Below are 15,515 nucleotides of genomic sequence, written 5' to 3' on the forward strand. Positions count from 1 at the left end.
TTCAGAGGAAATTTTTTTGGAATGGCGGGGCAGACAAGAGAGGAATAACGTGGGTGAGTTGAGTGTGTAGAAGTAAGAGGAAATTCTTAATCGACAAACAAGCCATATTAGAACACAAGTATGGTAGGCTGGATGTGACGGTTTTTGGTGGTTCAGAGATCAATAGACCCAAAAAAGACTTGTTGTGGTGGAGGTATTTTAAAGCCTCGAGTTGTATGGTCCACGATTCATCTGACTGGTTTTTGCAAGAAATTTCATGCAGATTGGGAAACAGTCGCGATATTCTGTTATGGAAAAGCAACTGGTGTGGAGGGATTCCTTAGAATATAGTCTTTCCACTTCTGTTTCGGGTTTCGTCTTTCCCTAATGCATCGGTTTGGGAGATGGGAGATTTTGTCGATAATAAGTGGCTCTGGCACTTCAAGGGTGTTTTGGATTTCTTGTCTAGAATCGAGAAGGATCAGGGGAGGAATTGAAGGAGCTTTTGTTCGACATTGGCCCGAACGAGCATGCTAAAGATAGGTTTATTTGGCATAAGAATGTGGGAGGTTCTTATCTTGTGAGTGATGGATATGTGGAAGCTTTGAAGAAAGGTGATCTCAACTCTATGTCTCTCATCGTAACCGACACTTTGGCTAGTATATGGAAGACTAAAGTGCTTTCGAAAGTTTAAATCTTTGGTTGGAGGTGCGTGAAAGATCGTATAGCTACTAGGGAGCAACTTCATAAAAGGGGTATTGTTCCAAATGAGAATGGTAGTACTTGTTCTCTCCGCGCCTCTTCGGTTGAGTCCCTAGATCATCTACTATTTTATTTCATCTTTTCTAAAGCGGTGTGGTGCAAGGTTTCTTTATGGCTAGGCATTCCGGTGGGAGTGGTTGTATCGATGGTGGAACACTTGCTTTGGCTCAAAGATTCCCTCCGAGGTAAATCTTTGAAAAATAAAAGGTTGGTTATTTTGTTGTCAACTTGCTGGGCCTTGTGGTGTGCAAGAAGTGCGGTGATTTTCAAACACTTAGAATTTGATGTAGGCGAAGTCGTGAAAAGTGTTAAGCTTTTATCTTGATATTGACATGTAATAAAATTAAATCTAATAGTTGTAAGAATTTCTACTTTTAACGTCAAAGTTCTTGTTTTTGAATTTATTGTATCATTTGCGAGTACCCCTTTTACTCTTTCTTTATAATTTCATTGCCTATAAAAAATTGTTGTTGGTTCAAACTCACTCACCCATGCTCTAATAGATCATATAATTGCACTATAATATCAAGCGTAATGCATTATCCTAGAAATTAAATTATAAAATACAAAACATCTTAATAAAGTGTGCTTAATATGTGTTAAAAAATCTCAACCAAAATAAAAAATAAAAATAACCTTAAACTACAAACATATAGTTCGAGAAGAAATTGAATGATAGAAACTCAATAAAAAGATATATTTTTTTGATACGATCAATAAAAAGATATTGTTTTATACATTATTTTGTGTAATAATCATTTACATTGATAATCAATTATATTTGTCAAACTATTTAAAATTTAAACCATTTATATTAATTATAATTACTTTAAAATTCATCTATAAGATTATTTTCCTATAAATTGGACCTTAATTCAAACCTTAAAAATTTGATGTTGAATCAATGTTTTTTTTTTTAATAAAGGAAGATATTATAAATTTTTTTTATAAGAAGTCTTGGAGGTCATAAACAAAGCCTTGAAAAAAGAGTAAAGTAGTAAACTATAAAATAAAAAAAAGTAAATAAATTTGTAAGTCCGGTTTGAACCTGGTTTAAAACAAGTATTATAGACAAAATATTTAGAAATTTTCTTAGATTTTAGGAAAAACTTTTATAAGTAGTGTTCTCCAAATATTTTTTTATCATGCACTCTTTATATGATCAACTTTTGTGTTTAGGATTCCACCATCACTAGCTTGTTGTTTTCGAATTTATTTATTTGATGTTTGCCACTCTACTTCTTATTATCCTAATTGACTACATATTTAATAGTATTTGATATTTTTTATATTAATTTTTTTAATATTATTAGTGAATAACAATTTAGTTAAGGGTATATTAGTAATTATATTTCTCTTTTATATGAAATAAAAAATTAAATATATTAACTATCATTTTTAATAAATGTAATATTTTTTTTAACTTGTCGGAATATTAGTTATATATATATTTTTTTAATAAATGTAATATTCGTAATTTTTACTCTAACTTTTTTTTTTTTTGGCTTTTATACCACCGGTTTAGTCCGGTTCGGGGGCGAGTTCTGACATCAAGTGGTTCCATCCCCCTCCCGATCGCAGTTGCGGGGGATCGAACCGTGGTTCTCCCTACCAAGTCCAGCGCCAATCACCACTGGACCAACTAACGATTGTTAATTTTTACTCTAACTTTGAATACCATACTTTTTACAAAGAAAAAAAAATTAGAGCAATGTCATTTAAAACCTTTAGTAATTTGTTATTTAGAATGATTGATTGTATAAATAAATTTAAATTGACTTTAAAGATCAATTAAGCCTTATTTAAAACAAATAAGAAGTCAGTTATTATTTTACATCCCTGTCTATAAATAAAAGAGGATTTTGATGCAAATCATATCCAAAATTCAAACTAATTAAAAATAAATATTATTTTATATTTTAATAAATTAAAACAATATTATGATACAAAATTTATATTTTGACTTGTAATGAAATTCACATTGAGTAGTAAATAAAATTTACTATTATAAAAAATAAAATAAAAATAAGATTTACAGAATAATGGTTAATTTTAAGAAAAAATTTAAATTTTAAAACAAAATCAATTTTCCAAAAATAGAAAGCATTCTATAGCTTTTTTACAAGTAAAATATTCTTAAGCTTTGTCTATTTTCTAAAATGTATTTCAATATTTTTATAAAGTTTAAGAAATAGAAGGTACTCATAATCCATTATTTCCCTCTAATTACTACTTTTTATAAAAAAAAAAACTTTTAAATTCATTAAACAAACAATATATTTGATCAAACAAATATTTATTAATTATAAAACAATTATTTTTTATTTTATATTGGAAATAAATAGAGTATCGCTTATATGCAATTGAATATACTAATTCCTTGAGGGTAATTTTAAGTACTATAATATATTTAAAATTTAAAATCTTTAAAGAACATTTCTTTAAATGGTTTTAATGATGTAATGATTAGGTTGATTGACCGTTTAAATAATATTTACACAATACATTAATTCTAAATTAAAATAAAATAATAAGTTGCTGATTTGTAACCATTTAAAGGTAACATCCATGCCTATAAATTGAAGAGGCTTCAGATACAGATCATCACAACCAAAACTCATTAGAAAAACCAAAGCTATATCCATTCATATTGAAATCAAGATGTCGAGCCAGAAAACAGTTTCTGCAATATTAGTTTTGTGCATGATAATGACAACAACATTACATGCAAGTGAAATCGATGACGTTTCATGTCCTGAGGCTATTTCAAATCTATTGCCATGTCTAACTTTTCTAACAGGGTTTCTTCCACCAACACCATCTGCTGAGTGTTGCACTGGAGCTACTAATTTGTTCAATAAGGCTAACACAACTCCTATTTTGAGAAGTGTCTGCCAATGTCTCAAAGATGCTTCTACTAGGTTTGGAGTTAAACCAGACAGGGCTGCTCAACTTCCACCACTTTGTCACATTAATTTGTCTTTTCAAATTAGTCCTTCGGTTGATTGTAGCAAGTATGTTGTTTCTATTGCCTTTTCTTATTAATTAATTTATACTCACAAAAAATATTTGTTTTTAATTATTATTCTAATTTATTTGTTTTAATTATGTCCAGGATTCAATGATTAGTGAAGAAGACTTAAAGAACTACATGGAAGAGTTTTTATTTTGTTGATAATCTAGAATGAAGATTAAGATTATATCAATAAGCAATGTGAAAAATTATTTAGTTTTAATCAAATTTATAAATAAAAAATAAAATCTATTTTTAAGTGTTTATTGCTTGATGTTTGGTAAGTAGAAAGTATGTTATTTAAGGAAACTTATTATAAAAAAGTATTAAATAAAGTGAGTTCAAATTTTGTAAATAAAATTAAAATAATATATTGCTGAATAGTGTTATAAAGGTTCATGGTAAATATAATATGAGATTAAAGATAGTGCACTGACAGTGTAAAAAAGTTTACACTGTCATCCAATAGAAACAAATCGTTTTGCCATGTCATATAAGTTTTTTTAAAATTACAGTCTGATTTGTCCTAATTCATGGTCGTGATTGGTTGACAGTGTAAAATTTTTTTACACTGTCAGTCCATCATCCATTTTCTCATATAATATTAACAATATTTTATTCATTAAAAATTAATTTGTTAATGAAAAGGTTGGTTTATCTATGTTAAAGATTATGCAAATATATTAAACTTTAATTTTTTTTTAAAAAAGCAAACGAAGAGAAAAGGGAGTAGGAATGACAATTGGACGGATTAGAGATAGTTTTTATCTTCTCCAAATTCAAATTAAATTTTTGAACAATTTCCATCTCTTGCCCCGATTTCTAATGGAAATGAAAAATAAAAACCTAAACCAACTCTAAATAAATTCGAGTATTTCCGTCTCACCATTATTCATATAATAAAATAAATTTTTTCAATAAAAATATTTATTCTTTTCAACATGAAATTCTATTACAAATTAAAAATAAAACAATTTCAATTTTTTTTAAAGAAATTAAAATGATACATTAAGTACCAAAAAACCCTTCCATTATTTATATTCCTAGAAGTTTAAACTCTGCTGCCAATAATATTGTTGGAGCTGGGCATAGAGAAGGAGATTGTATGTGGTTGGGGACTTATCCCACCATGAATGTTGCTGTTCTTTCCAACCAAAATAAAAGTTAAATAAACAACTTGAATTAAAAACCGCAACAACGAACACGAATAACATAATAGATACAAATCAAAATATTTAAACTTTGACAACATATTTAATGTTCTAAATGATCAAAACTAATCAACAAACTATGTAATGAAATAAACGGATGGGGTGCGTATTAGTGTCCCATTATTTGACACGTTCTCATAATTTGTAAGTAGAGAAAACCCAAACTTAGTCAAAGCAGATTTTCTTTGTCAAATTCGGCGCGGACTTAGTTGAATGAATACCTATATGTATGGATTATATTGTCATGCACTGTAGCTAACAAGAGAATTTCAGGAGAAGGCACAAGGAGTATCGAAACAAAGATCAAAGTCAAGAACAACAACAAGAAAAACCTCTAGGTAAAAAACAACCCCATCCATACTCAAACAAAACTATAAAAAATGAAGCAATAGAAAAACCAGCATCATGAATGACACAACAAATCAAAATAGAACCATTTAAAACTAAATCAAAATATCTTATTTTTAGTTAATAAATTCTCTCAATTCTAACTCAACTACCAAAATATAATTATACATATCTCTGAATCATTTGTACTTAAGTGGTAGGTCTGCTAAATTCGACTACTTTTTTTTTAATTATCCGCCGTGCAATCACACTTTCCACATATATATAAAGTTAAGACCTCATTCACTATCTTTTTCGTATTCAATTCACTATCTTCTTCGTATTCACTATTTTCTTTTCTCCTCTAGAAGATTATTTATGTCCATTCCAATTATGTACGCGTTTAACTCAAACCTATTGAAACCTACCAAAAAAGCATGACCACCGGTAAGGGTTGGTTTTACATGTTAACGGCTACTTTATGAAGACTCAGCTTCTGCACTCATCTCTCCTTCACTCCTTCTCCTTAATTAATGAATTTTACTACCTTGTTCCCGGAAACTAGCATTCATCCAAACTCCAAAAATTCAGAAAACTCAGGAAAAGCTTCCTGTTCGTTTAATGACTCAGCGAAAAATGTGCAGGAAGGAACTCGGATAAAGTCTTTTGCCGCAGCAGTTTCAAATAGCATTTGTGACATTCCGCTGATTCAACTCCCTGTCCCTTATCTAAAAGGGGACAAATTAGCCATCACTATCCCTGAGGAAGAATACAAGCTCGGTGTTGAAGCTTGTAAGCACCATTTACATGGCAGAGTAATATGGTCAAAAGGGGCCACGCCTTTAACCGTGTCAAATCTGAAGAAAAAGCTCTTGGAACTTTGGCCGGCTATAGGTAAATGGGGCGTCACATCACTAGGATAAGGTTTTTTTGAATTTTCTTTCTCTTCATTGGAAGATGTTCAGAGAGTGCGCTCGGTCAGTGCTTGGTCCATCCCTCAAGGAGTGTTAAAACTGTTTCCTTGGACAAAGGATTTTGTAGCCGCTACGCTCAAACAGACATCTGCTTAAGTTTGGATCAGAATCCATGGTATTTCACAGGAGTATTGCAGACCGAAAATCCTCTTTGCTATAGAAAGTAGTATTAGTACTCCAATTTGCATTGACTTAGCTTCTAACATGTCCTCTTTTGAAATGCCTTTTGGAACCACAAGAGAAAGTAGTAGTATTATTTTGAGAAGCTCATTGCATCATAACATTGCATAAAATTCAGGTTGCCTTTTAGGCCGTGCTACAACCAAAACAAAGTGGTCCCTTTCGAAAGCATCTGCTTCACATCCAAGAAAAAGAGGGGTATTTACCCTGGATGGCATCTCTAAGCCCATCTCCCGCAGGACATCTTTTCCAACACGAGCAAATTTCAGGGCATTCTCAGTGTTCAATCATCTTTTACCTTTAGATCACGATAGGCAGACGTGCCTATCTGACTCTTCAGGTTTAAGAAGATTGAACAGGGGCAGCTGTCATACCCCAAAATTTGCCCTCTTATATTCAATAAAAGGTTCCTCTATGCATCTTCAATGGCTCAAGTTTCAAAGGCTTATTCAGGTCACTCTCACCTAATCAAAGATCTCCGAAACTAAGGTTTCCATTTTATCAAAGGATTGTGAATATTCAAGGCCTCAAACGGATCTCAAGGTGTCTGACATATATCAAAGTATCTCCATTGTGAATACAAGATTACACTCAAAGATGTTTTTGATTCATGGCAAACTCAAATAAGCATTCAAACAACAAGAAGGAAGCAGAAAACTCAAAGAAAAGCAAGCATTGATCACTCATGATAGAATAGGTCAATCCATTATGTTTATATGTTTATAGGTTGACTCAACACAAGCAAAACAAGAAGAATGCAGAAAAGCAGCAGTTAGGTCGACCTACCATCAACCCAGGTCGACCTAAAATGGAGAAAAATTCATATACTCCTGCTAGGTCGACTCACACACCATTTAGGTCGACCTAAATTGATGAATTTTACATACCAGCCTGTTAGGTCGACCTACACATCAACTAGGTCGACCTAATCTGAGAAAATGTTCCCAGAACGCATCAGAAGAGGATTCTGGTCGACCTACTCCTTCAACAGGTCGACCTAACTGGGAGCAAACTTCAGCAAGCACTGCTAGGTCGACCTAACCCCTACAAGAGGTCGACCTAACTGATCAAGAAAGTCCAAAAATCAGTTTTTCTTGGTTCCAACTGTTATGCAATCATATATATTGTGCAAGGCTTAATTATTCAAGTAACACCAACGACTGAAAGATACACAAACGCTTCTCATCTTCGTTCTTCATCATCTCCAACACAATTACACATAATCATTCTTGCGTTGCGGGTTAGTGATGAGTTCGATAACGTCCATGGAACGGAATTGAAGATTCCTAGTGGGTGAAGGTTTGTGGGGTTTGTTGGTGAATAAAATCTGCGGGTTTTGTCCTCCACGACGGGTGGTTCTTGGGGGTTTTTATCAAGAGGCGTTCATTGAGGATTCGGCTGAGTGTAACGATTGAGGAACGGGGAGTTCAAGGAATTAAGACACTGCAGAAGGGAATCAAAGTGAAGCTCTTGGATAACCTTGATCTTGCTCAAGATTAAGGGGGAAGAAGATTCAAAGGATCGACATAATTGGTTTATCGTTTATCGCTTTGTTATCTTCTTTGTATATACTACTTTCAACATTAATGAAAGATTACCCAATTTCAATTTGGAATTGGGGGCAGACGTAGTCGTAGCGAGGACGATCGACGAACTGCCTAAACAAATATCGTGTTCTTGTCGCTTTTACTTTTTCATTTACATTCTGTTCATATTTGGTTATAATAGCAAATTGATCAACGATTCGAGTGTTAAGATTGTGAACTAAGAACTTACATAAACATCACAATCCATCACACATTGAATTACCTTCAATTTGATCATTATCACCAAGTGTTTGTATATTTGTTTCTATCACTCTTACTGCATTGCAAACATTGTCCATCATACAAAAAGTTAATCTGATTTTCAATAAGAGAAACGCCTTGATTCTGCAACATATACTCTTATCATTTACCTCAAGTCTTTGACTGGTTTTTAAACACATATATAATCGTTTCGATAGTGGTTCGGAATAGACGCGAGTCGATTCAGAATCACTTCCGCTGAAAAGTCTTTTAAATCCGTAAAACTGTGAACGATCTATTCACCCCCCTCTAGATCCTAAGGCCAGCATCTAACAAGTGGCATCAAGAGCTCTGGTTTATTCCGTGCTACGTGAAACACTTATTGGAAAGATGGCTTCCGGACCTAAAGGGGCTCATAATAGAGCTCCAGTTTTCAACGGCGAAAACTACGGCTATTGGAAGGATTGTATGTGTGTCCATATCAATGCAATTGATAGGAACATCTGGACAGCTATTGTCAATGGTCCATTTCAGATCACCGTGACAAATGCAGCTGGTGCAGTTGTTCCAAAACCAGAAGATACTTGGAATGCTGAAGATGAAAAGAGATATGCATACGATTGGAAAGCGAGAAACATTCTAATCTTAGCTCTAGGAGTTGATGAATACTATCGCGTTTCCCATTGTAGATCAGCTAAAGCTATGTGGGACACATTGCAAGTTGCCCACGAGGGAACGGATGATGTCAAACTAGCTAGGATCAATACGTTAACTCAAGAGTTCGAACTCTTCCACATGGAGGATGGTGAATCCATCGAAAACATGCAGAAGAGATTCGTTCATCTCAAAAATCGGTTAAATTCTCTTGATAGACCTGTTTCCAATGCAGTTGCTACTAACAAAATCTTAAGATGTTTGAACAGGGAATGGCAACCCAAAGTTACAGCAATAAAGGAAGCAAATGATCTAAACACTTTAGACATCACAACTCTATTTGGTAAACTAGAGGAACATGAACAACACCTTAAATGCCTTGACATGCATGAGAAAAGGACAAAGAAAGAAAAGAACATGGAGAAAGAGGTAGAGAAGAAGTCAATAGCTCTAAAAGCTTCGAGCTCCAAGACCTCAAAACGAGAGCCAAAGGATAGTGACACAAGTGATGACGAAGACTCCGATGATGAGGAAATGGGACTGTTTGTGCGAAGATACAACAAATATCTAAAGAAAAATGGAGCAAAACATTCTGACAAAGGCTTGATCAACTATAGAAAGCAATCAAACATGTTCAAACAAGATGACGACAACAAGGGAAAAATCAAAGGTCTTTGCTTCAATTGTGGGAAAGCCGGTCACTACAAACCGGATTGTCCATACCTTAAGAAAGAAAAGGAGAAGAACCAAAGCAAAGGTCATAACAAATCTAAAAGAGCCTACATAGCATGGGAAAGTGATTCATCTAGTGAAAGCTCATCAAGCGATGAAGAAGAATCAGCAAATCTTTGTTTCATGGCTCATCAAAACAAGAAAAAGAAAGCTGTAAGTCATCTTAAACCTGAACTCGTAGATAAGGTATCTCATTCTCAACTAAAACTTGCTTTTGAAGAATTACATAGAGATGCAATTAAAGCTTTCAAACTTTTGGCCTCAAATAAGAAAATATTTTCATATCTTGAATCAAAAGTTGAGAAAACCGAAAAGGATATGGAAGCTTTAAAACAATCTATGCTAGACATTCAAAAGGACAAAGTTGAAATAGATCCTACATCATGGTTTGGTTGTGAGACATGTCACATTTGGCAAAAAGAAGTAAGAGATCTAAAAGCCAAGTTAGACAAGGCTCTACAACCAAAAGTGACTTTTGCGGTTGATCCAAATAAGTTCAAAAGATCGTATACTCCTTTATATAGTAAATACACTTTTGTACCAAAAGTATCAACTAGCAAAAATCCATATTCTCATCATATTACCTGTCATTATTGTTGCAAAAAGGGGCATACCATTGAAAAATGCAAATTTAGGAGAATTTTAGTTCCTAAAGGAGTATTTCAATGGTTGCCTAAGTGCAACAAATTGTGTACTCACTACCAAGGACCCAATGAAAATTGGGGACCTCCCTCCTTAAATTAATCTTGCAGGAAAAGTGTCTTGACATTGCCGAAAGGTTGTGGTTCCTTGATAGTGGATGTTCAAGACACATGACTGGAGACCTATCTCTTTTCGTTGAGTTTCAAGCAAAGAAAAAGGGGTATGTCACCTACGGAGATAACAATCGGGGAGCCATACTTGGTAAAGGAAGTGTAGGTCTTTCATTTAATGGTGCAGGTCCATCCACTGAAGACATTGTCAAGGATAAGGAAGATGAGAATGAAAGTATTGTAAAGAAAGATGCTGAGAGAGAGAAAGATGAGTCTCACAATGAAAATGAAAAAGAAAGCATCTCAAACAATGAAGAACTTCCCAAGGCCTGGACAAATGTGAAAGACCATCCAATTGACAATATAATAGGAGACATCTCAAGGGGCGTTACAACACGCTCAAAGATAAGTAACTTCTGTCATCATTTTGCTTTTGTTTCACAAGTTGAGCCGAAAAACGCTAAGGATGCATTACTTGATGAGCATTGGCTAATGGCCATGCAAGAAGAATTAAACCAATTTAAACGGAATGATGTTTGGGACTTAGTCCCTCATCCGGGAGATCATCAAGTAATAGGCACTAGATGGGTTTTTCGTAACAAACTTGATGAAAACGGTGTTATTACTAGAAACAAAGCTAGATTAGTTGCCCAAGGTTATAATCAAGAGGAAGGTATTGATTATGAAGAGACATACGCTCCTGTAGCACGTCTCGAAGCTATTCGCCTCTTACTTGCTTATGCTTGTTCTAAAGACTTCAAACTATTCCAAATGGATGTTAAGAGTGCCTTTCTAAATGGCTATATAAATGAAGAAGTCTATGTTGCTCAGCCACCCGGCTTTGAGAATAACATATATCCAACTCATGTCTATAAGCTGAAACGTGCTCTATACGGTCTTAAACAAGCCCCTCGGGCTTGGTACGAACGTTTGAGCAAATTTCTCCTTAGTCAAGGGTACTCTAGAGGTAAAGTTGACACTACTCTCTTTATTAAAAGAAAAGATAAGGATATTCTCTTAGTCCAAATTTATGTAGATGATATTATATTTGGGTCGACTAATGCAAAACTTGTCAAAGACTTTTCTAAGCTTATGCAGAGTGAATTTGAGATGAGTCTCATGGGTGAGCTAAATTTCTTCCTTGGCCTACAAATCAAGCAACTCAGTCATGGAACGTTTGTGAATCAAATTAAATATTGTACGGAGCTTCTCAAAAGATTTGGAATGAGTGAAGCAAAGGAAATTGACACACCTATGGCAACAAATACTAATCTAGACAAAGATGAGAAAGGTAAAGAGGTTGACGTGAAATTATACCGAGGTATGATAGGTTCACTATTGTATCTTACTGCCTCAAGACCAGACATTATGTTTAGTGTGTGTATGTGTGCAAGATATCAATCTTGTCCAAAAGAATCTCACTTGAAAGCTGTCAAAAGAATTCTGCGATACTTACGTGGAACTACTACATATGGCCTATGGTATCCAAAAGGAAATGAGTGTCATTTGGTAGGATTCTCCGATTCAGATTTTGCTGGCTGCAAATCCGATAGAAAAAGCACTAGTGGAACGTGTCATCTATTCTCAAACTCATTGATAAGTTGGCATAGTAAGAAACAAGTATCGGTTGCATTATCCACTGCTGAGGCAGAATATGTAGCTGCTGGAAGCTGCTGTGCACAAATATTATGGCTCAAGCAACAACTTCTTGACTTTGGTATTAAGCTTGATCGCATACCTATCATGTGCGACAACACAAGCGCCATAAACTTGAGTAAAAATCCTGTCTTACACTCACGTACCAAACATATTGAAATAAGGCATCACTTTCTACGAGATCATGTAGAGAAAGGAGACGTTACTTTTGAACATGTAGAAAGCAAGAAGCAACTAGCTGACATCTTCACCAAACCTCTAGCAACGGAGCAATACTTCAACATTCGTAGGGAATTAGGGATACTCGATATCTCTAATTTGGGCTAATTACGTTTGTTTTCTCTTAATATTATTTCTTTACTTTATGTATATATATATTTTTCTTGCTAACATTTTTCTTAGCGTAAAGGTAGTTCATCATCAAGCCAGGCGTCATATTGAAAAAGCGGTAACGTAATTGTTGTTCACTTCCAAAAATATTATTGATACTATAATATGCTATCAATTAACATGCTTATAGTGACTTCATGCATAAAAAAACTGCTCTTGCTCACATATGTGTCTCATGCTATCATTAACTACCTTTTATCTACTATACTGTACATGCTAGCATTGTTATCTATGGTTCTCTTGTTACTCTCCTATTCTCTTGTTTTCTCTTTTTGATGTTGACAAAGGGGGAGATAGATGCTGAGAATAGGTGCTGAGTGTACGGGGGAGCTTTGTTAAGAGATTGCCTTGTTGAGAGATAGATGCTGGATGTACGGGGGAGCATTGTTGAGTCTTTATCACTTACTACCAAAACTTAGACGAATGGTTTGCCATCATCAAAAAGGGGGAGTATGTGAATACAAGATTACACTCAAAGATGTTTTTGATTCATGGCAAACTCAAATAAGCATTCAAACAACAAGAAGGAAGCAGAAAACTCAAAGAAAAGCAAGCATTGATCACTCATGATAGAATAGGTCAATCCATTATGTTTATATGTTTATAGGTTGACTCAACACAAGCAAAACAAGAAGAATGCAGAAAAGCAGCAGTTAGGTCGACCTACCATCAACCCAGGTCGACCTAAAATGGAGAAAAATTCATATACTCCTGCTAGGTCGACTCACACACCATTTAGGTCGACCTAAATTGATGAATTTTACATACCAGCCTGTTAGGTCGACCTACACATCAACTAGGTCGACCTAATCTGAGAAAATGTTCCCAGAACGCATCAGAAGAGGATTCTGGTCGACCTACTCCTTCAACAGGTCGACCTAACTGGGAGCAAACTTCAGCAAGCACTGCTAGGTCGACCTAACCCCTACAAGAGGTCGACCTAACTGATCAAGAAAGTCCAAAAATCAGTTTTTCTTGGTTCCAACTGTTATGCAATCATATATATTGTGCAAGGCTTAATTATTCAAGTAACACCAACGACTGAAAGATACACAAACGCTTCTCATCTTCGTTCTTCATCATCTCCAACACAATTACACATAATCATTCTTGCGTTGCGGGTTAGTGATGAGTTCGATAACGTCCATGGAACGGAATTGAAGATTCCTAGTGGGTGAAGGTTTGTGGGGTTTGTTGGTGAATAAAATCTGCGGGTTTTGTCCTCCACGACGGGTGGTTCTTGGGGGTTTTTATCAAGAGGCGTTCATTGAGGATTCGGCTGAGTGTAACGATTGAGGAACGGGGAGTTCAAGGAATCAAGACACTGCAGAAGGGAATCAAAGTGAAGCTCTTGGATAACCTTGATCTTGCTCAAGATTAAGGGGGAAGAAGATTCAAAGGATCGACATAATTGGTTTATCGTTTATCGCTTTGTTATCTTCTTTGTATATACTACTTTCAACATTAATGAAAGATTACCCAATTTCAATTTGGAATTGGGGGCAGACGTAGTCGTAGCGAGGACGATCGACGAACTGCCTAAACAAATATCGTGTTCTTGTCGCTTTTACTTTTTCATTTACATTCTGTTCATATTTGGTTATAATAGCAAATTGATCAACGATTCGAGTGTTAAGATTGTGAACTAAGAACTTACATAAACATCACAATCCATCACACATTGAATTACCTTCAATTTGATCATTATCACCAAGTGTTTGTATATTTGTTTCTATCACTCTTACTGCATTGCAAACATTGTCCGTCATACAAAAAGTTAATCTGATTTTCAATAAGAGAAACGCCTTGATTCTGCAACATATACTCTTATCATTTACCTCAAGTCTTTGACTGGTTTTTAAACACATATATAATCGTTTCGATAGTGGTTCGGAATAGACGCGAGTCGATTCAGAATCACTTCCGCTGAAAAGTCGTTTAAATTCGTAAAACTGTGAACGATCTATTCACCCCCCTCTAGATCCTAAGGCCAGCGTCTAACATCCATGTCAATTCTCAAACTTCAATCCCAAGGCTTTCCCATTCAAAGGCTCAGATGATCAATAATCAACTATGTTGACCTAAAAGTCAACTATAGTCAAAGTACAGTCAAAACCTCTCAATTTTGGTCAACATCAAGTGTGTGAGAATATATCCATCATTTGATCAAAGGTTGATCATGATCCATTAATAAAAACTCAGAGATGAACGAATTCAAAGGTTCAAATTAGGGTTTTTTATAGGAGAAGTCAACTCAACTTTGATTGAACATAACTTCCACATGGAGTATCAGAAATTTCCCACTCAAAGCCTATTTTGAAGGAAATTGAATCCTCTACAACTTTGTCTTTCACATGCCGAAGCCAGAAATGCTTCATCAAAAAGATATGATCCAATGTATTACAAGTTCTTCAAAGGGAGGTCATCTTTCTCGAAAGCCCATAACACGAGCATGAAAGCTTCAATGGTGATAAAACAAACAAAATCATTTAGGGGACACTCTAAGCTTTCTAAAAAGTCCTAGAACACCTCCATAGGACAAATATTGGGAAAGTTATGACTTTTGGAAGTTAGCAAAATTTGTGAAAAATACAAGGGTTAACTTGAGTAATTTGGAGTTTTTTTAACTAAATGAGCCTATCATTTGGATATAAAACAGGCCCATGACACCAAGGGAGGCCGGTAAATTCACCAACTTATTTTAGGGTTTTATTTATATTTATTTGAATTATATTCATCTAAATATTAAATAAATCATTTAAGAATATAATAAATGGATCAAATCAAACAAATCATTTAAAAAAAAAGAAAACAAACAAAAGATACATTTTTAAAGTGGTAAAGAGGCGCGAGGAATTAAAAGAAAGGGATTGACTTGATTAAAATAAAATAAAATAAAACAAGATTGGAAAGTTTGTATTTGATTTGCAATCAAGTAACAATATCCAAAATCAACAAGATGTGATCCAATTTTGTTGACCTAAAGCTTCCACTATATATGTTCAGTCGATTCATACACCAGGGGGAGGGTTGGCCGCAGAGAAAACCATGTTCCCGGATTGAAAAATCAAGAAATCGGTGGCCATGGCAAGAGAAGT

At 34.6% G+C, this 15,515-nt stretch overlaps 1 protein-coding gene across 1 annotated transcript; it reads left to right on the top strand.

Moving 5' to 3' along the window:
• Nucleotides 1-3,402: 3,402 nt before the first annotated feature.
• LOC131659129 (non-specific lipid-transfer protein 1-like) lies at nucleotides 3,403-3,866 on the top strand. The gene is made up of 2 exons (XM_058928363.1): nucleotides 3,403-3,755; nucleotides 3,857-3,866. Exons 1-2 carry the CDS (start codon nucleotides 3,403-3,405, stop codon nucleotides 3,864-3,866), a joined length of 363 nt encoding a protein of 120 aa, XP_058784346.1.
• The last annotated feature ends 11,649 nt before the right edge of the window (nucleotides 3,867-15,515 follow it).

This window comes from Vicia villosa, linkage group LG3 (assembly GCF_029867415.1).
Source record: "Vicia villosa cultivar HV-30 ecotype Madison, WI linkage group LG3, Vvil1.0, whole genome shotgun sequence".
In the NCBI taxonomy this organism is placed as follows: Eukaryota; Viridiplantae; Streptophyta; class Magnoliopsida; order Fabales; family Fabaceae; genus Vicia; species Vicia villosa.

Coding starts and splice junctions, on each gene's coding strand:
- LOC131659129 (XM_058928363.1), top strand. CDS start 3,403: ATGTCGAGCCAGAAAACAGTTTCTGCAATATTAGTTTTGTGCATGATA.